Source organism: Dermacentor silvarum, chromosome 9, assembly GCF_013339745.2.
Source record: "Dermacentor silvarum isolate Dsil-2018 chromosome 9, BIME_Dsil_1.4, whole genome shotgun sequence".
Classification (NCBI taxonomy): domain Eukaryota; kingdom Metazoa; phylum Arthropoda; class Arachnida; order Ixodida; family Ixodidae; genus Dermacentor; species Dermacentor silvarum.
The window spans coordinates 68,349,745-68,370,935 of NC_051162.1; the positions used below are offsets into that span (position 1 = coordinate 68,349,745).

At 42.0% G+C, this 21,191-nt stretch overlaps 1 protein-coding gene across 1 annotated transcript in view; it reads left to right on the plus strand.

The window, feature by feature from the left end:
- The window catches only part of LOC119464769 (uncharacterized), a 31,446-nt gene extending 11,945 nt beyond the window's left edge, over positions 1 to 19,501 (plus strand). The window contains exons 3-8 of the mRNA XM_049655305.1: positions 1,569 to 1,707; positions 7,193 to 7,333; positions 10,909 to 11,017; positions 12,792 to 12,959; positions 14,642 to 14,777; positions 19,484 to 19,501. Of these exons, the coding sequence (XP_049511262.1) occupies positions 1,569 to 1,707; positions 7,193 to 7,333; positions 10,909 to 11,017; positions 12,792 to 12,959; positions 14,642 to 14,777; positions 19,484 to 19,501 (711 nt within the window). The remainder of the gene's footprint in view (positions 1 to 1,568; positions 1,708 to 7,192; positions 7,334 to 10,908; positions 11,018 to 12,791; positions 12,960 to 14,641; positions 14,778 to 19,483) is intronic.
- The last annotated feature ends 1,690 nt before the right edge of the window (positions 19,502 to 21,191 follow it).

The following is a 21,191-nucleotide window of genomic DNA, read 5'->3' on the forward strand; positions in this document are numbered from 1 at the left end:
ACTCGCACTTAGACGCCAGAGTAATCCTTCTGTTACAGAAACCATCAAGTTTGATGCATTTAGGAGCCGTGAATGTTGTTCTTTGAATCTCTCGTGAAAATGAATGTTGGAAGGACTTATCAAGTGCATTAGTGAAGCACACCTTAGCAATGCTCCTTTTAACTAGCTTAGAATGGCTGTAAGTGAAGGCGAGAAGTGCATTATTTTCCCTGGGCTCATAACACCAACAGGTGAGATGATCTTTGAACACAAAGTTAACATGCCTCCGTTTTCTTCCGTACGCTTTCTGCTATTTATGCTACTTGATTTCCATTTAAACTTCAGTATTCTGGTGCTGCTGTCTCAGTCTGAAATCGGTGTATGTTCCGAAATTGAGGGTATACGGCTGTCATGGCTACCCAGGCTATCTGTTCCTTTTTGATCTATCGCCATTGATTCGCTCGTTGCTAAATCGTTTCTGAGACTAAGGCGTAGTTGATACATAACTGCCTATTTCCACAATGCTGCGTTATCTGCCCATGACGTTTATTGTTCTTGATAACTGCTAGAAGATTCTGTTTCTTGCACCAGTCCAGCCCTAAAGAGCCCATTGTAATAGTACATCAGTCGAGATCTCCCTTCCACGTGTGCATTCATATCTCTTACTAATATCACTTGGCTCAATTTTCTTGACGTAATGATATTGTTTCTGATGCAGCCAATCAAAACTCTATTTTGATCCGGTGTATCCCTACTTGTTCATTAGGAAGCTAATCCCAGTCGTCTTTCCTTTCCATGTGCGGCTTATTCGTAAATGATCCTAACATATGTCTCTTTTACACCTTGCCACTTAATACCTCGCTTAATTATCATACCTACACCTCTGGATTTTTCGACCCAGTCATTCTCTTGCCCCTTTCTTATACAAAATTGTCAAAACTGGAGGCTGCTAGAAGTATGCTCGAAAGATAGTGCACGTCCTGTCGTCTTTCTTGTCCGTGTCAATTGAGCGCTTTGGTCTCAATTAGGATGCTGTATTTTCTAACTTATAAGATCACTTTTATGTCGATATTAAACTATGATAAAGATACACCATAAGCAATATTTCACGACAGCATAGAAGTGTATTTCATGTGTAGGTGTAGGATGCACACTGCACTATTATTATCAAAGGATGCTGGCGAGTTCTATTGCAACTTGTTAGGTTTGCCTATGGTGTTCCACAGCTTAGTTGCTCTCTCATTTAACAAGATTTATTAAACCTATATATTGACGCAGTTGTATCTTTAAGGTAATTGTATAGTTATTTTCAAACCTAGTCTTATATATATATATATATATATATATTGCTGCAGGTGACGACTAAAACAAAACATAAGTATTTGAATGCTCAATCAATGGGTAATTCTCACATGGTTATTCACGTCATCCAACGCTCTGAACAAGTGAAACACGTTTTATTATAAAAGCTTAAATGATGCGTTCTTTCCTGAAGATTAGTCACAATAGACCTTATATCTACCATCCATTGCAAACTTGTTAATGTGAGCAAAGATAATTTATTATGATCGTGTTCTCTTGCCATGCAGACCGGATTACTGAGCCCAACTGAAAAAATTGAGCCGACGATGTATGGGGCGAGAAGTGTTTCAGGAGGACTACCCCATGTTGTGCGGAGCATCCAAAGGCCGTTTCGTTCCAAAAGGGTTATGCTCGAGAGTAGAAAAGGTACGATACAATGGTGAATGTACTTACAAGAATCAGAATAATACATTTATAGCAATCGATAGACGAAAACAATGTAAAGATGTCGTTAGGTTTTAGCAGCTTTGTTCAACAGATATATCAGACATTTTTACTTGACAAACTTCAAAATGCTAAATACAGCGCAAGGGGAGCATAGTGGGGCTTCGCAAGAAGCTTGGCATAGAAATTTTGGTTGATCGCTGTACTAGGCTTTTCATATTTTGACAACTATGCTTTTTATTCTGAACACAATTTACTTGTTCTAGGTATTAATGAGCAAATGGCCATCATTCTAGGTGTGACGGCGAGTCCTTTTCATGATGCTGCTACTTAGCATGGTCATTCACATTTGATTGTCGATACGGTAATCATATGGCTAAGAGGGCGTCCTATTGACAGCCGCTAACGAAAAACAAAGTTTTCTGCACCATTGTGTGATTGGCATCTTCAAAAGCTTTAGAATAGCAGGAAATTTCGAGAAAATTATCTGGATGCGCAAACTTGAAGAACGTGCATCTATGACAAATACTGCAGGCACCAAAGACGGAGCACAAGAAAAAAAAGTTTAGTCTCAGTACTGCCACTGGATATTGCGTTTTACTCGTCTGATATTCGGTCAACAGTTGCTGTATGATGCAAATCAGCTATTTTTTCATTGTATCGTCAAAATACAACAGGAATTCCTGCTGAATGTTTTTAATGTGATGTGCGTGTATGTCTTTCACTTTCTTCACACGGAATATATTGCACTTATTTGGTATGTGTTTTTCGTCACATGAAGCTTTAGTGCTTTAAACGAGCCTGACCTTCCGTGAGTTGGTTCTGTCAGACAAGTATGCGCGTCTTTTAGTTTCGAGAACAAGAGGAGCCGGTAAGAGAACAAGAATCAGAGACTGGCCATGCAAATCGAGGTTATGTTATGATCATGTTGTGTTTCATGTTATGATCATGATGTTGTGATGGGGTGCATAGATAGGGCTGTGGGTTCCGGCCACTGGCTCCTGCCACTCTCGTGGTGGGTCGCTGGCCTTGCGACCAGCCGTGCCTTTCACTAGGTCATCTCGGAAGTTTCGACGTTGCTCGCAACGAAACTGCACCACTTTCTCGAGTTACGCAAGTAAAACTAAAAAAAAAGAGTGCCACAGAATAGCAAGAGGCAATTTCAGGGCACATTTTTTTAACACGAAAGTGTTTTATGCCGGGGTCCACCAAGACTTCACTGACGTATTTCCGTCACGGAAATACGTCATAGAACATAATACAAAGAAAGAAACCAGAAGAAAAAGTTCCACAAACATGCAAAATTTGGATATCGAACCCACGACCTCTCGGTCCGCGACGATAGATCGCCGAGCGTTTAACCCATTGCGCCACAAACGCATTTGCAGAGAGCTACACAGACGCGCCTTATATATCTAACACTCCTCCGTGTACCCGCGCTCTTGCTCGGGGCGGTGCCGCCGCCTACGAGCAGAAAAGAGAAGTACTGCATTATGACACTAACGCGCACCGACAGTGAACGCTTCGGTGGTCTCAGCACTACGACGCCTCGATGCCAGCATTCGAAGGGACGCTGGCATCAAGAAGCACTACCAACGCCACCTAGGTGGCGTTCACCGTACTCAGCACAGCGGAGCGTGGCCTCCGCAATTAGCTCTGAAAATGTTTCTGAAGTTGATCGCGGAGGCTGCAATTACGACGCGCTGTACGCGCTGATTTGACTCGGTCTTCGATGGGGGTGAAATGCGAAAACACCCTTGTACTTAGATTTAGGTGCACGTTAAAGAACCCCAGGTGGTCCAAATTTCCGGAGTCCCCCACTACGGCGTGCCTCATAATCAGAACTGGTTTTGGCACGTAAAACCCCATAATTTAATTTTTTTGACTCGGTGACGATTCAGTTACGTGCTTTGTCTTGCGCGTTGTATTAGTGTGTCAGTTACGTGCTTCGTCTTTCGCGTTGTGCTAGCGTGTGCAGCGTAGTGCAGCTTCCATATGCACGACGGTTGCTCATGGTCATCGACGTTGGTAGTCGTGATGGAGGAGACGTGCCACCAGGCGTCAGCGTGGGTGCATCAACGCCTAAGGACGCTTTAGCCACAAAACACCAATAGACATTATATATCAATGTGCAATAAACATTACACTACTTCTGTGAAGACACGTTTCACTTTCGTGTTCTATACCGATTCCTATATAAGAGGGATCAACCACATTTTTTTTTCAAATAAGTCAGACCCAAAGGTCTAAAACCTTTGAAATGAAGTGTATGTTATGAATCAAATAAATGCGACTACACGATAGACATGTGTAGAAGACAGAAGCTTAACGCGCCGTGGCTGTCTAGGGCCTTCGGCATTACGTTACTAAACACGAAGTCGCGGGATCAAATGCAAGCCGTGGCCGCTGCAACTTAATGGGGGTGAATTAATCCATAGTCCTACTACGGCGTGCCTCCACATCAGGTCGTGGTTTAGCTTGAAAAACTCCAGATAATTTTTAATTAAGGCAGAAGTTATAATGCTCAGATAGATTTTGTCGGCACAGTAGCTAGAAGTCAACTTTGAAGGAGCATTTGTCGCTGCGGGAGCAGAGTATATAACTTCCATTGTTGTTAAAAAAACTCAAATAGCGGTGCTGTAAAATAAAAAAATGAATACACGTGCAGCAGGCTATTGTAGGGATCGTGGATGAACAGAGAACGAAGAGGGCAAAGATGGAGAAGAAGGGGAGAACGAAGACATAGAGGACCGTAACGGCACCTGATTGGCACAATTAAAGACTTGAAGGATTTTACCGTTTGTTGGAACTTTATAGCTGTCATCCATATAAATGGTCCAGTAGAGAACATAGGCCGTTGACTGCGCAAACTTCTTTGGTTAGCACCATCGACTCTTCCAAACCAACCAATACACTTGCTCACATATGCCCTCACCGCTCTTTAGTGCTTACGGCGCATGGATGTCTGTAGAAGTGTACGTGAGAAGTTCTTTGTGCTCATCATAAATTTCAAATGTCTCCAAAAGAAAAACAAAAACTGAAACCACTGCTCGCGCATCACACATTCTGAAAAAAAAAGCAACTGAGCGATCTGGAAAAAGTCTCCCCACGAAAAATAAGAAAAGCCGTGCCGTCAATATAACGCCTTATACATAAATGTATCACGCGCCTGTAAAAAGAAAAAGAAACATTCGAGAGGCCCGGTGGGCCCGTGATTACCTTAGCTGCGGTGATCGGGGTATGCATTCAGACGTACATGCGAGAGCACAGCCAAAGCGCGGCCGAAGTTGTGCATTGCGTTGGCGTCACGATGACCCGCAGTGTTCTGATTATTCTGAGTAGAATAAAAATTCGCCACATGTACTGTGGCTTCAACCTGTCAAATTATGCGAAACGCGCTTATTCTGAAAAAAAGTACCAGAGAAACATTCGGTATCCAATAATGAACACCTTTATGCTTATACGCCGTTTTAGCTCCTCCCTAGGCATAAAATGGATAATAGTATATTTACTGTATGCATATACAAACATTGCCCCTGCACATATTTCTGTTAAGCGACAATTTTATTCTTCAATCGCCTATTCTGCCCTGAAATTAATAATTTATTTTGTCGCCTTTTCGTTTGAAGGGACTGCAATACATAAGTGGCTATTACACTAAGGCTTGCAGTTATTTAGGGCATAGAAATATACGCAACCCATTTGCTCATTGAATGTACAAGCGTGGAGTCCCACATCCAAACAGCCATGATATGAATTCATGGGGAGACCTGCAACATTCGAGGTGAAACCCCTGTCATATTAAGGAGTGGAGACGGCGCACTAAGCGCACAATTTCCCAAAGCGATCTTTCCGTTGCCTCCCCCCCCCCCCTTCATCTTAAGAACTTTTCCGCATAACCAAAACTTAGCAAATCACGTGACCGCCAATGCAAATTGCGTAGTATGCGCAAACATTGTTAAAAGAATAGTATCTAGAGAGAGAGAGAGAGAGAGAAAGAAGGGGAACAAAGACAAGGAGGTTAGCCAGTGTAAATACCGGCTTGCTACCCTGTACTGGGGAAAGGGGTAAAGGGAATAAAAGGTGATTGAAGAAAAAAATGAAAGAAAATTCGCGCAATGACGCGACCCTACGCGCTACAACGTTCAAAGCCGGTCGCACAAGATAGTATCTAGATAATAAAGAGCAGTATATGGAGTAGCCGAGAAGTAGTTTTTGAAATCCAGGTTCTTCCGGTATACCCTTGGGGCAGGAACAGGCATGATTATAAAAGGGAACGCTTACCTAGAACGAAAAAGAAATGCAAAAAAATTAAAGGACGTTTACTCTTCTACACAGGAGCCTTGCTCACAGTGACATGGGCCTGTCTCATTTTGAACACTCTCATTATAAGCAAGACTCTCATGCGGCAACCGAAAGGCCCTGTTAATTTGTTTTCACAAAATGTTTCTGAGTTCTTGGTCGGCAGTCTCGTTTAGTCATCGGAAGTGATCTTTGTGCCTTTCGCTTGTGGTATCTCGGATAACGTGAGTTCATGTTTAGGAAGTAGGAAAGATGTAAAGTGAGGTCAGAACGCTGTACAATAAAATAAAAACACGTCCATGTCTGTCCAAGCATACCCTCCTGAAATATATTTACGCATACCGGTGGCATAAAATTAAGAGCGGCGACCTCCGTTTTGCCTCAGTGTACCTCCTTTTCCCTTTTTTTATACTAAACGACTTCTAATTTTGGATCTGGGCGTTATTACAGGACACTTATTCCTGTCAGATATCGACAATGAGAAGCACAGCGTGGTCCCGCCGCTTACTCTGACACACTGCCACTAGCGTGGGTTTCACACAGCACTTCGAGGTGCATTTTGTGGAAGTGCAGAGCATTGGCACCCTCTTCGCCCCCCCCCCCCCCCCCCCCCGCTTTCCGAGACAGTAGGCCCTTCAGGGACTGTCTCTCCATTGTGCAAACAAAAAGATTCATGAGGAATTGTGTGCTTTGAAGAGCACGTACGTCTCGATGTCTACGTGTGTCTGTTTTTTAGGGCGCAACCCGCGCTATCAACTAATTTATTGCCTAGGCCCTCAAGCCGCGTGGCACTTTATCTAATTTTGTAAAAATTATGGGGTTTTACGTACCGAAGCCATAATCTGATTATCAGGCACGCCAAAATGGGGAAGCAGGAATAATTTGGACCACGTGGGGATCTTTAACATGCTCCTAAATCTTAGTACACGGGTGTTTTCGCATTTCGCCCTTTCATTTTTCTTTCATTCGTGAAGTTTTGAATAAAGACATTTCATTACTCACGCACTTTTATGGCATATAAGGGTGGGAAAATCAGCAGACTCGATCCTAATGGTGATAACTGGCAACAGCCTGTGTATCATAACATTTTTTCGATATCTGGCTTGCAGCAAAGTTTTAGCTACCACGTCAGTTATACTATGCGTGATTCATTTGGTCGTTTCAGATAATGGCCCTCTAAAGTGTACTGACAAGACTATGCCGGCTAATGTAACTGTTGAAGTTTATGTTGTGTCTGACTACCAGCACAACAGGAGATTTGAAGAGAACGGACTTCTTGATCTACATCTGCATCTTCATCAACAGCGTAAGAAGAGTGAACTTAGAATGCAATGGAAGTGTTTCATGCAAATGAGCATCGCGTATAGCGTCGATACACACTCAGGTGACGCTACTGCGAAGTACACATCAACGTTAACACTACAACCATTGCGTTGCTTTACACTTTGCTATAATTTAATATAATCATACTACAATCAAAAACTGAAACTACATTGCGTATATGTAGTGGTGGGAAGATGTTCATACATTATAATGACATGACTGATGATAACCATCTCCTAACGTAGTGGACAGGCCCGCATACTCGACCATCGTGAAGAGTACAAATCCTCAAGTTTGCTGAATATTATAAATGTTTCAAATTTTTCCCATCTACGATGGATTTAGGTTGTTGCTTATATGCTAACATCAAGTATTGGTTGCGTATGCTGAGCAGCATGCGCTGCTTGTGCCCTGACTTGAATGTGCGCAGATTTTTTGCTAAAAAAGTAATTGTAATTTCTTTTTGTGCAAGATTCATTTATTTTGGGAAATATTTATTCTTCGTTCTCAATAACTCAGGACAGCAAGTCGAAGTTGAAGCATTAACATATAGATCGCTACAGACTCTAGTATATATATTCCGCAAAAATTATTAGATTCATATTCAGGGAAGGAAGTATGCAGAACAAAATTATAAAAACTAGCTTGCGGTGCACAGCGTCATAACGTTAAGCCTTGTTTAGTGCACAAAACTGCTTCGTGGTGTTTTTGTTCTTTTTCAGCTAAACGCAATTTTCATGAGCCTCTCTTGCCCTGACGTGAGGCTTATTCTTGTTGGAGCAGAAAGGACTGACCAGGCAAGTGAATGCATACATTTTTTTCTAGATAACAATCATATAGTGTCTGACACGAATGATTTTCTGGACTTTTCAGTACCAAGAGTCTGATTACGTTTTCGGAAATGACAAACTAATGAACGATTTGACTTCCCTGCATCTCTTCGGGAAGTACGCCTTGGCTAAAAAGGCAGATTATGGATATCCAGACATAACGCTGCTACTCACAGGGTAAAATATATAAGAAAAGATCAATTTCTATCTGAGCGAACATATTACTTTTGAACACTGAATTTTACTTTACGTAAGTTTTCAATTACGAAGAGGAATATTCCAAACCTAAAAGATTTTCTGAGAATTTGTTTTTCTCACATCTATATACCAGATAGTAACGTCACGCACGAAGTAATATTTTTGTTTCTTGGGCAAACATTTCCTACAAGGCTGCACCATATATCGGCTGTTATTATAATAGAATACTATAATTTATATAAAATATATGTATATTTACATATTAGAAACACATGAAAGGCGGCAAAAATATTATTGCGATAGCAATTATATGGACACTTCCACCGGATTTCTGCCGTCGCCGTCGCCGTGAGGTTCCGTATAGATAAAATCTTCGCCGCGCGCCGTATGCCCGAGCGGAAGCGTGCGGGGACGCACGCTGTAACGGAGAGCGAACGCAGTCAATCTTCCACGCGCAAGCAAGGAAGCGGGAAGCGAGCGCCGGAGGGAGCGGGGGAGGGGGGGGCATTTCTACTCTGCTAACAACCGCGCTCGTCGCTCGCTCGCACCGTCTCTTATCTCCACACGGCTCTGACCTTTATGCGCTGTGAATTCGCCGCTCAGTTTCCGTTGAAGCGATAGACCGCACGTACCTACGCCCGCTGCAGCGTATGCGCTTGCTGCCAGCGTTTTGACAGTCGTTGTCTGCAGTCATTCAGTGTGATCTATTCATGTTTGTTTGTGCGCGCTCACACCACGCTTGTTCATTCAGTTAGTAATAGTCGGGCCACATTTTCCAACGCACGCTACACATGTAATGCTGCCCGGATCGGCAGTGCAGCGCTACAGGTGTGTCCCTTCGCACGCGCTGCCCACGGGAAGCGCTTCTCATCAACACCACCGTTTCACACGCGCCTTCTCGTGGTCATCGAGTCTCTCTTCATGTCGGTCTACTTACGCCGCAGCACACCTGCTTACTTAATCAGCTCATGTTTACAACAATTCATATTGCTACCAAAGCCGCTCACCTTACTTCGTATGACATTGCTGTGTTGCTATCGCATTCGTTGCTTCGCCCTTAGGGCGAAACTGTGACATTTTTTTTATTGCACCTTTCGGCCACATGTTTGTGCTAAAGCAGAACTTAACATCTAAAGAGTGCAACGTTGCCGAATGTGACTGATATAAATTAAGAAAACATGCACGTCACCTACCCAAATTGAAGAATAATTGCGGAAAAGAGACAATACATTATCCAATTGCACACATCTTAAATAAACATGAAGAGACACTGAGCGAAGCGAGTCAGCAGGACAATGAAAGCATATGTTCAGGCTGTGTCCTATAAGTCCTGACATTGGACTATGACCATCACTGTGTTATTCTTATAAATGTTTTAGAAAGTTGTGTGAATTACTACTGTAAATGGTTGTTATTGAGAGTATGTTGCCTTAATATCGTTGATTTAATTTGCTTTCCAATGTGATACTATCGTTACCGATTATTCTGATTTCATGTCCTCCTATATTGAGTATGGTTTATCTCGTGTTCATTGCAAATCCTTTAAGAAGTTTTCTTTGACATTACTTTTTTCGTGTGAAGAACCGTCTTTGCCTTACTTCCGAAATTTAATAAAAATTGCGTCCTCATGATTTGTGAAGGAACATTTGTTGTCTTCACTTCTCATGTTGAAAAATGTACGAGTCAATTTAAAAAAATATTTTTGCTATTGAATATATTGCACTTGTTGCGGACTGAGGGGGGCCGTTCGCAACACGAGACAAGATTCAGTGAGGCTTCTACAATCTTTAGTTTCTATTTCTTCAGGCAAAAACTGAAAAGAATTGAAATTGAAAGTAATATAAGTAATAAGTATAAGTAATAATTCTGGGATTCAGTCGACCTCTCCTAATGCGAGACTGATTTGTTGGTTTTCAGGCGTGACCTATACGAAAGCACTGGTCGTGGGTCGCCAAACAGAAAAGTGGCTGGTAAGCTTAGTGCTGCATAAACATCGTTTATATTACTTGTTTCGCTTTACCGTAAGCTTAATTTCTTCAGTGGATGTGTAACACGCTTCGTAATATCATCAAAATATGACAAACTTACACTGCAAAACATAGGATAACCTATACAGGGTGTTTCACGTAACTTGAACCAAGCTTAAAAAATATGTGAATTCCAGGTAGCTGAACCGAACCAAGGTAATATTGTTTGCCGTCGCTTAGAGTTACTCAGATTATTTGTTGCATTCCACCTAATTATAGAGTAAGTCTTAATTAATCAATGAACTTTTCAATGATTTTATTAAGGTGAAAAATGTCAATGAGGAAATTGTCAAGCAACATGAAAAACTCCCGATACAGCTTTCTGTTGCTGAACACGTGCTACATAAAAGTGTTTCTCGGAGCATGAAAGAAGCCCGTGAATACACGCAATAATCCGCGCGACTCGCCGCTCGAGACACTTTACATGTATTCGCGGCCTTCTTTCACGCTTCATTGGATGTTCGCGGCAAAGGCCTCGTTATTTTTCTTTGGTAATACTGCAGGAATTGCTTATGAGGGTGCCATTTGCACCGATGACTCTGTTGCGATGGCCGAAGACGTCCCAGGTTCATACAGCGGTGTCCTCGAAGCAGCACATGAATTAGGACACAGGTAAGCAATATAGCTTTTAGTTTAGGCCGCTGGCACATTTTATCACAGCACTCTCCACTCTAAAGTAAGGACATCTCCCGATGTGGGCCATTGCATCTCCGTTGAGAGTCGTCCACAATGTGGCTAGGGAGAAATGCAGTAGGCGATACTCGTTATTCTCAGGTGCTGAATGCAGAAACAATGCCGCTAGAATTAGCTATCTCTCGAACAACTGTGAACCGCAAGTTGCAAATTCAAGCAATTCAAGAAAATAATTATATATTTCCTTTGGCGCAACGGAATGTCTACTGACGTCTGACGAAAAAGGAACTTTTTTTTATATGCTGTAGTGTTTCATGAAAAAAATCATACGAAGGATACTTGTCCTAACTTTGTGGCATAAATCAGTTTTTTTTTCAATAACGCATCAATGTTATTTGAAACTAGAAGACGTAGGATTGCGATAATATTTGTTGTTTGAAAACAAAAAAAAACATCGAAAGAAACAAGAACAGAAAGTGGAACAAATCCAACGCTCACTTTAGGCTGAAGGTTTATTATTCTGTGCAGAGGAAAATATATACACGGAAGGAACTAGCATACAGGCCGAGCTGATGAGGACGAGAAACAATAAACAGCCACAACAAAGAGAAAGGCGGGCAAAGGAAAAAAGTTGTCGCAGTTTCACCTAAAAGGCGAAGCATCAATTGCGATAGCAAATTTGTAGAGAGCTATACAGAGTAATGACATTAGCTTTATCAGCTGTATAAACTTGGACATGCAGCAGCACCGGCAACACGCAGAACTGTTGTCGACGCCGTCAGCGTTTTGTCCGCGTTCGCTCAAAATGCGTGCGGCGTTGGTGACTGTTGCCGGAGCCTCTGATGTACTTGGTGCCGCAGCTAAACATCGCCGCCCTTCCCTCCCCCACAGCCTCTCGCGCATCGGAAGAAGGCGCGTTTGCTCTACATATATGGTGATTGTAAAGGAGGAAAGAGACGCCTACTTCTGCAGCCCTCAAGGGAGCACGGCGCAGAACGCGCGTTTGTTCTCCGCCGTGCGTTCACTCCCCGTGAAAGCGCGCGCCCCTCGCGCCCTTTCACTCGCACATACAGCGTTCGGCGCGCGGCGACGGTTTCATCTCCACTGACGTCATACGGAACCTCACGGCGACGGCGACGGCGACGCCGACGGCAGAAATCTGCTTTTGAGTGTCCATATAATTGCTATCGCAATAAAAAGATTAGACGGGTAGCTGCGCACGATCTTCGAATCCTGCCAACAGTAGCAACTAGTATTTCATTAGGGCACCATGACCTGCGCATTAGAGGGAATTGTGAAGCGTACGCGAATCAATGCAAAAGGGTCGCGTGTGTGAGCAAGCCGGCAGTGCTTATGTCACCGAAATAATTGGTCTACTAGGATAATTATTTGTTTCTGAAAGTCCGCGTTCCGTTCGTCTACCTTTTTGTCCCGTTTTATTCCCTTTTTTCTGCGTCTTTTTCCGTTCCGTTCGTTATATAATCTATTTGCTTCCAATTCACGACTAACAGGCACATTCTGTTGTATTTATTTCAAATGTATAAGTAAATCTCAGCTGGAATACCTTCGGCAATGTTTTGTAGACAACCTCAGGGATGCCATCGCTAGGAAGAGTTTCAAACTATTTCGCGCAGCCAATAATGTTTTAAAAAATCATTCTTGATACATCTGAGAGGATTGTCTTGGCATGGAATGGTAATATATAGTGAGATTCGCTAGACGTTCTTTGCTTTGTTTTAAATTTTCTTGCCAGCATGGGCGCTTCGCACGATGGAAGTGAACCAAACATAAATTTAGGCAATCACCCTGGTTCGCTGGATTGCCCTTCCGAAAGTGGCCATATAATGACGTATGTTGACGGTGGTGCCCTTCGCTACAAGTTCTCTGAATGCAACAAGAAGGAAATTCGTTATGTCCTCCGGTAAGTGCCTAATATACTTAGCGATGTACTTACCGTAGCGACTTAGCGGTAAATGCGACCGAAACGCGTTAGCATTAAGCGGCGCCTCTCTGAGGTCCCCAATCCATGAGTTAAAGCGCGCTTACCACACTGCGAAGGAACGCACTCGGCACACGCCTTGCCTCTCTGAGGAGCAAAGTGCAAGTGACGGTGGTGCCTAGCTGACTACTGGAAGTTTCACTATATATATATATATATATATATATATATATATATATATATATATATATGCTAACACATTGCAACACAGTCAACACAGTCAGAAGGACTAGAAGATAGTGCTGATGGCGAGCCGAGCAATAACTCTAAATGCTAACCTTTTGTTCGTTTTGACGTTTTCTGGGAGTTTGATTGAAAGTTAAAAAACGAAAAAAAAAACAATCGACCTTTCATAGAACCACAAGATCACATAACAAGAGAGTAGAATAAACTGTCTATAAACATAACATATATTAGATCTAGTGTGCGACAAGTGACAAGCTGCGTGATAGGTCAAGATTACTTGCACAATTACCTGCCCTTCATGGTGCATCTCCTCTGTGCGAATTAAAATTCAGCGTATTAAGACTCAACAAAAAATGTGCAGTAAAGTATGCAACTAGATCCTATTAGGCTAAATAACTAAGGCATCAAAGTAAATTATTTCCAACAGGATGCGCATAGCTTGAGATTTACCTTCTTTCGAAAAATTCCTTAGTGTTACTGGACGAACTACTGCAATATGGCTAAAAGAAGTAGTCATTCATTTGTCCGAAATATGCTTGTTTTCCTTCAAGCCTCTTCCATCATTTTTTTTCGTGTACAGCGTTCATAAAGACTATTTTTACATACTGTTCGCATGGTTGTATTATATGCAAAGTTCGTCGTCATATCAATAACATTCTTTATTTAACTTGATTTGTTTAGAGACAGCAGAACACAACAGTAATTAAAAAAATAGCAAACGTGATAAATTAAATGCGCGAACAATATGCTTTTAAGCCGCCCGGAAGCTTTTAACAGCCACCAGGCAACATTCATTTGCAGTGCAAATAAAGTATTGGTATATGGTAGCTGCAATATTATTCCGGCTTCGAAATATATTAGAATATCTTGATATCAAGCTCTTCTAAGTGTGGTCACCTGACGAACTCTAATGCAAATAGCACATTAGGCAATGCATTTGAATTACTTTAAGGTATGGGAATGCGAACTTCATGATATATATCTCGTTAATACCAAATTTCTTATAATACACTATCCGAATATACCTGAAATGAACAGATCGACAGGTGGTCAAAATTAATCTGGAGCCCTCCACTACGGCGTGCCCCATAATCAGAACTGGTTTTGACACGTAAAACCCCAGAAAGAAAGAAGAAGAAAATTCTATATATTGCGATTGAGGCAGATTACCGCCTTGATAGAAAGATTTCTGGCTAGAACAAAAATGTTGATTTATTGTTTTTGAGAGACAATTTACCGTAAAGTTTTTACAATGTTTCTTGAATTTTAGAAGACAAGGCAACATCATAAAATGTGCTCTCGCTATAGGCAATTAACATATATGCGCTTGCATATATATGTGTCAAAACAAGCGGATTTACGCATTTAGATTTGTTCAAGACAAATATCCGGATGTGTATCGTACTTTAACTTTTCAGCCTCCGAGGAAAATCATGCTGGGACATCAAGGCTAAGCAGTCCTACACTGTCAAAGGTGTCTACCCAGGTGCATTGCTGACTCCTCAACAGTTCTGCAGGATGCGGTATAAGAACAACAATATGTACAGTTTAACGGTAGGACTGCATACTGAATATCTTATTTCGAATACAACTGTTAAATTGCGTATTTGAATAGATTTTAATGCAACTGCTCCTTCATTATGAAACCGCCCAATCAGAAAAGCCACACAATCACATTTCGCTGCTCAGGTTCGAATGTCTGCGCATATGTTGAATGCAAACATTGACATATAACCTTAAACAACACTAAGTCCTCAAGACTATAGGAGTTTAACAACATTATTCAGAGGGTCCTTTATCGCATGAAATGGAAAGCTTAGAGTCGTGGTTCTCGATTATTCGGGTTGTCATGGTGTCTCGCGCAGCACTATGAAGTAATGTATGGATGACTTTTGGGCGAATAAGTCATTGAATGAAGTAAGCACCACATTGTCATCACCACTAATATGACTCAATGCGATCATGAAGAAATGGCAAATATAGGTTTTTATGACGCAGCCATATCACAAGCAAGAAATGAAATAATCAGATTGGTTTATGCTGACTTCATGACAATAGCTATTACTTGTGATATGTTTAGCCCTTTCTTCCGTCCACTGATTCATTTTGCGTTTTCGCGTTTTCCAATTCATCACGCCACCCAAATAATTAACGCGCTTGACTGCGCATGCTGTTCCTCGTATAGTACGCAGAACATCCGTAAAATTACATCACCTGCTCAGCTCTCCTTCTTTTCATCGACTAGAATATTCACAGCACTGTGTGCTCACTAAACCACAGCACTGCCTTCCTGTCGCTCAATGCGCGGTGTTATGAATCTTCCCAAGCTTCTTTGTTATGCTTCACTTTCTTTTCTATACGTGTCTACTGCTGTAATGCAATGATTTGATATTTCTTTTAAGAATAACGGTACGCTGCTGCTCATTACTTATACAAACACGCCATAAACTCCACAACCAACTTTATTTTATAGTGAAGTGTTCTTTGCGTCTTAGCGCCAGATAACGAGGCGCTTCGCATTATGCTCTCTCTCGCCTTGTTCGGGGTCTCCTGAAAAAAAATCTGTATCAGATGGTCGGATTTGAACGAGCGTTCTCAGTGAAGCGAAAGCGAGATGACTCAACAAATTAAGTCACGTGCATTTTCTTTGGTCGAGTGAATTTCGTTTACGCTGTCATTCTTTCACACAGTTGCGTTTTCTGGCCATAGGCATGTACTGCACAACGCATCGTGACGACTCGCTTAAATAAGTGACGGAGGCCTGTCTCCCCCATCCTTCCCTATTACCTGTTATCCATTTGAGATGCTTTGTGACATTGTATTGCTTTCGGGATAGGCTGAATTTATTCAATGCCCTATCTTCGTGATTAGCCCAAAGAGGAAGGTGTATTTGCCGGCGTATAACGAATCAGCCATAAAGCTATCCGCGAGGGTAGTTGTCGTCGTGATGGCATTGGTATAACACATATGCTCACGTCCCACTTACAATCGATCACATTACACGGACATCTTGTGCCAGCCAGTAACACATAGGAGAATTACAAGAAAGCCTAGGTAAAAAAAAAGTCGCAGTTTCACCCGAAAGTCGAAGCATCGATTGCGATAGCAAATTAGTGCACAGCTATACGAAGTAAAGATATTAGTTTTATCGGCCGCGTAAACTTGTGAACCTAGGCATACTAACTAAATTAAAAAAAAAACCATGTCACGCTAGCCGTAGCAAACATGAATGCATCTCACTCGATGACCGAGGAAACTAGCTGTCAAATGCTGTATCGAGTAAGCGCGGCAGCAGCCACGGGCGAATTTACCTTCGTGCCGCCGCTCGCATCATCGCTAACTCAGCCACGAAAACACAGCGTAGGGGCGGACTCCGTCCCCGCCACAGATGGCTTTCAAGATACAGCGGCCCGAGCGGGCTCGCGTATCTACATCCCCCGGAGCCTTGCGGGCGGGCGCCCTCCGCCACTCGGGCCCACCGGAGTAGAACGCCCATCCAACCCTACCTCCCTCCGGAGCTTTACGCGCGACTGGAAGAAGGTGCGCTTCTTTCGCGCTCCCCTCCCTTGCGTGCGCGAGACCGAGCCGCGATCGTCGGCTCACCCTTGCACGCTTTCACTCGCACATACAGCATACAGCGCGCAGCGACGAGTTTATCGCCCTTGGAGTTTATACTAAACCTCACGGCGAAGGCGACGGCAGAAATCTACCTGGCGTGTCCATATAATTCCTATCTGAATAAAATGCTTTATATAAAATGGTTCCTCACACTGTGTCGGATATGTATAAGAAATATTCATATTAAAACTAGGCATATATTCCTAATTTTTATTCTTATAGAAACGTATTTATCGTGATTCAAGTTCCCTGAAACTAATAACCATACATAAATAAGCTCCTGCACCGCTTCTCCAAACCCATTCGCCTCAGTAACGCAAGCAGGGCAGTGTTCTACATTCCATTGCTTGCATGATCGTTGTGCATAGACATTTTTACTGCGGTGAAGCTGTGTGCATACAACGTCGTGGTGCATAAATTGGTCTTAACGGAACGAAGAATAAGCTTCGAGCTGCATACTCCGACAGTTATTTTTTATATTCATCTCGTGTAACACTATTGTCCGGCGCCTTTAACGCCACGGGTGGCGATTCTCACCACGCCAGCATTTTCAGACGCCTAGTAGCGACCAGGAAGCTGTTTCTGCTGCGCTGGAACTGCCTCGCATGCAGTGACGCGCCAGTATGTCAATCACGCGTATTTTTAGATCGCTGTTAGAAGAGATCGAGAACACTAAACCTTGCGATCGATTTAAATCCGTGGGCCTTATGGTGAAACTGCAAGGTTGTTCTCCTTGGCATAATATGCAAAGCCCAACCAGATTCCTAGGCCTGCATTTTGTAGAGATGCGTTATGCTTTATTCTATGCTAGTCTTATCATCCACCGCTCACGGCCGGCTGATCCCGTTGATAACGTGAACGGACCGTCGCTATGATCACTTACCAAGCGCGAGAAGGGCGAAAATGCATTAGCATCTGTAAAAGATGCGTATACCTCCGTTGTTGTAGACACTCAAGGTAACATACGGGATGCCATCACCGTCTATACAAAGGGCCCAACACTAGCAGAACAAGTAGCCATCGCCTTAGCCATCCGGGCAAATCGGTGGACACATATTTACAGTGACCCTAGAACAGCCATGCGCAACTTTACTAACGGATATGTGACACGGATAGCAACCAAGTTACTAGACAAGGTCAACAGTGAGAGGATCGAAGTTCGCTGGTTTCCTGCACATCTGGGGGTGGTGGACGGAACTCGGAGAAACCTCAATGAGGTGGCAAATGAAGCAGCACAAGGACTTTCTAGCCGTGCTCTTCAAGACCGAGCAGCTTACACTTCACATGGGGAACACAGGGATCGATTATTAACATATAACGAAATCACGAAACATTATTATTTAAGCAGACGGGAATACCCATTGCCACACGGTAAACTTTGCAGAGCCCAAGCGGTCACATTACGTTTGCTACAGACAAGGACATACCCAAGTCCATATTTTATTAACAGGATCTATCCGGAGAGGGAAATTCAAACCAATTGTAATAAGTGCAATGGCATCATTACTCTTGACCATATGCTTTGGCAGTGCCCTGCGGTCTTCGCAGACTGTGACAAGGAACAAGAATGGTGGCGGCAAATGCTACGAAGTGAATCCCTCTCTGACCAATTACGGGCAGTCCACGACCGTCGCTATGATCACTTACCAAGCGCGAGAAGGGCGAAAATGCATTAGCATCGGAAAGGCATCGCTACAAAATACCGGCCCTAGTTGTAAACTTATGAACCTACATACAATGTAACAACCTATGCAATGTTATAGGATTAAGCTACCAGCCTACTTATAATAAATATAACACTTCTGCGTCAGATGCTTTTGCGGTCAGTAACTACCGAAATATAGAAAAATGCTTGGGTTAGAGGGTAAGTTATACCTACTTATAAACCATTTTTTAGCTTTATGTGCCAGTAAAAGATTTTCAATCAAATTTCGGCCACGATAGAGAAGGTTAGGCTATTGGCTGAATATCTCAAATCCATTAGGTTCTACAATGGTTCACTTGACGCTGCGTTTCCCAACAAATAAAAACAAAACGACGTCTATACGGATCGATGTATTCCTGTGATGACTGACGCTATTCCATCGAAGAAGCGACAAATTAAATCCTAGACACTTTTAGGTGATGCTGTAGGAACATTCATATAAGAGCAGGCCCTTTATTTCCATTTTGTTATATTTACGACTGCTCTTGAATTATCCACTATCATGGCTCAAGCTTAACACCCCGCTGAAGAATTCACCTAAGAAATGATTATGATTGTCATCAGGTTACCATTATTTGAACGTTAGCTTTGCTAACAATAAAAAAGCTACTTTTCACTTAAGGAGATCACCTTCAAATTGTATTAGACCCCACATATGTTATAGCTGATACATAATATCAAAGAGAAAACGTCGGAAAAAATTACGAAAGATGTTGCTATTTTTAGGTACCTGAATTACTCTGTATAAGCATGTTAAAATTTTTGAATGATAAGATATCACCCATAAATTTTTTTTTTTTCACCAAGAACAATAACAACGCGGTCAGTTTCTGTCGCTGCAGTTAGAGAATTGTTAGGAATTCTACGGTCCTGATAAAAAGCACTCATTTGGCATAAAATTGTTGCAAAGTGCTAATGTGCTTTGTATTTCTCAAAGGATGCCCAGTTTCCCTAATTGGAAGCCTATTTCTTATATGTCACAATTGAGCGAGAGATCTACGATCAACAGATAGCTAGATACAGTTATGACAGAGCTAATTGCTTTGCAAATGATCAAATATACAAGTATTTAGACTGAAAATTCTGTTACAGTAACAACTTCAAACCGCGCTTCCGATAAATACTCTTAAAGACCGCGTGCGAATGTCACTTAAAACACGCTATTGCATTTTCCTTCCTCACAGAGTAAGCATCCTCACAAAATTGCTCTAGTAACAATGGTCCCGATAAACAGTAAAGTTGTACTACAATAAATAAAACGGAATTGAATGTAATATTATTGTCCTTAATTTTTTGATGCGGTTATTGCGTTCTTTCTTTTTTGTAGTTGTTGATGCTATATTCATCGGTACTTTGCCCCAAATTTAACTACGGAAGTTGTATCAGTGCGTCATTTAGAAAGCGTTTAGGACAGAGTAGTAATTTCTACACATGTGCACCGGCTCATATCAAGAAGCGACAGTTATTGGGGCGAAGGTAAAAGGTAGGTATATGAAACGTTCACAAAGACGTTTTCGTAGAAAAATAGCTTTCAGTGCTACCATTCACGCACAGCAGCGATTTAACACGAGCGCGCGATGCATGGTTAAGTACATGTGCATTAAATAAGCCTGTGAGCATGAGCATGAGCTTACATGATGTGACGCTAACCGTACAAAAGCTACGGCGCGGAATACTACAGAACACGCTCTAATGAACTTTGCTTTTCTCGTCGTGGCGTGCTGGGTCGTGCACGCTCAATAAATAGATTTGTAAGCCAAAAAGTAAAACGCAGTCAATTTGTTTATTATTATGTTTATCTTACAGGATAAAAGACTAAGTACGTATTGCAAAATGAGATGCTGTATAGCGTTTACAGAGAAGAACCACAAATGCGCTCTTCACCACATGCTCGATTTCATGCCGTGTGGTGTTAGAAAGGTAAGGAAGAATTTTGCGCCCCCCACTAAAAATTCCTTCCCCTCTCTTTATGGGGATAAATAATTCTCAGCAATGAAGGTACTCACGCTCAAATTTCCTATAGAAATTTATATAAAAAACCCTCTATGTGTACAGGAATATTGCGAACTATAAGACGGAAGTGTAGCTTCCGGGCCGTGGTTTCGATTGAAATCTAAGGTAGTTTTGTGCCTTAACAATGGGGGAGGAGGGACTCATCACGCATTTCAATAAGTAGATATAAAACTTGAATGACCTCTAATATTTTTTTCTCTCGGTTGTCTTACACCATTGATAATACGACATAATACGGATGGGCTTAGAAACGTCCATCTTGGAGATGTCTCAAACTAAACTTTTGCTGATATGATCTTAATATCTGATTTCAGACATTAGTTAAAACCCTAAAGTTTCCATCCTGGTTCCTGAAATATATTTTTTCGGTGTCCACGCAACTTATTCAATGGTTTTGTATTCAGCCAGGATAGTTTGCTAAGCTGTGCTAAAATTGAAAGTTTGAACCATTGAACCACTGTTTGAACCATTGAAAGTTTTTAAATAAAACAAAGAAAACGTGATTCACAGATGCTAAAAAATATGTTTATTTCGAAGCGTGGTGTACAGGGCTAGCTGTTAATTTTATTATCGTAATAAGGTAACCTCGTGAAATGCGTACACATGACAACCAGGGATAGGAAAAATGTTCA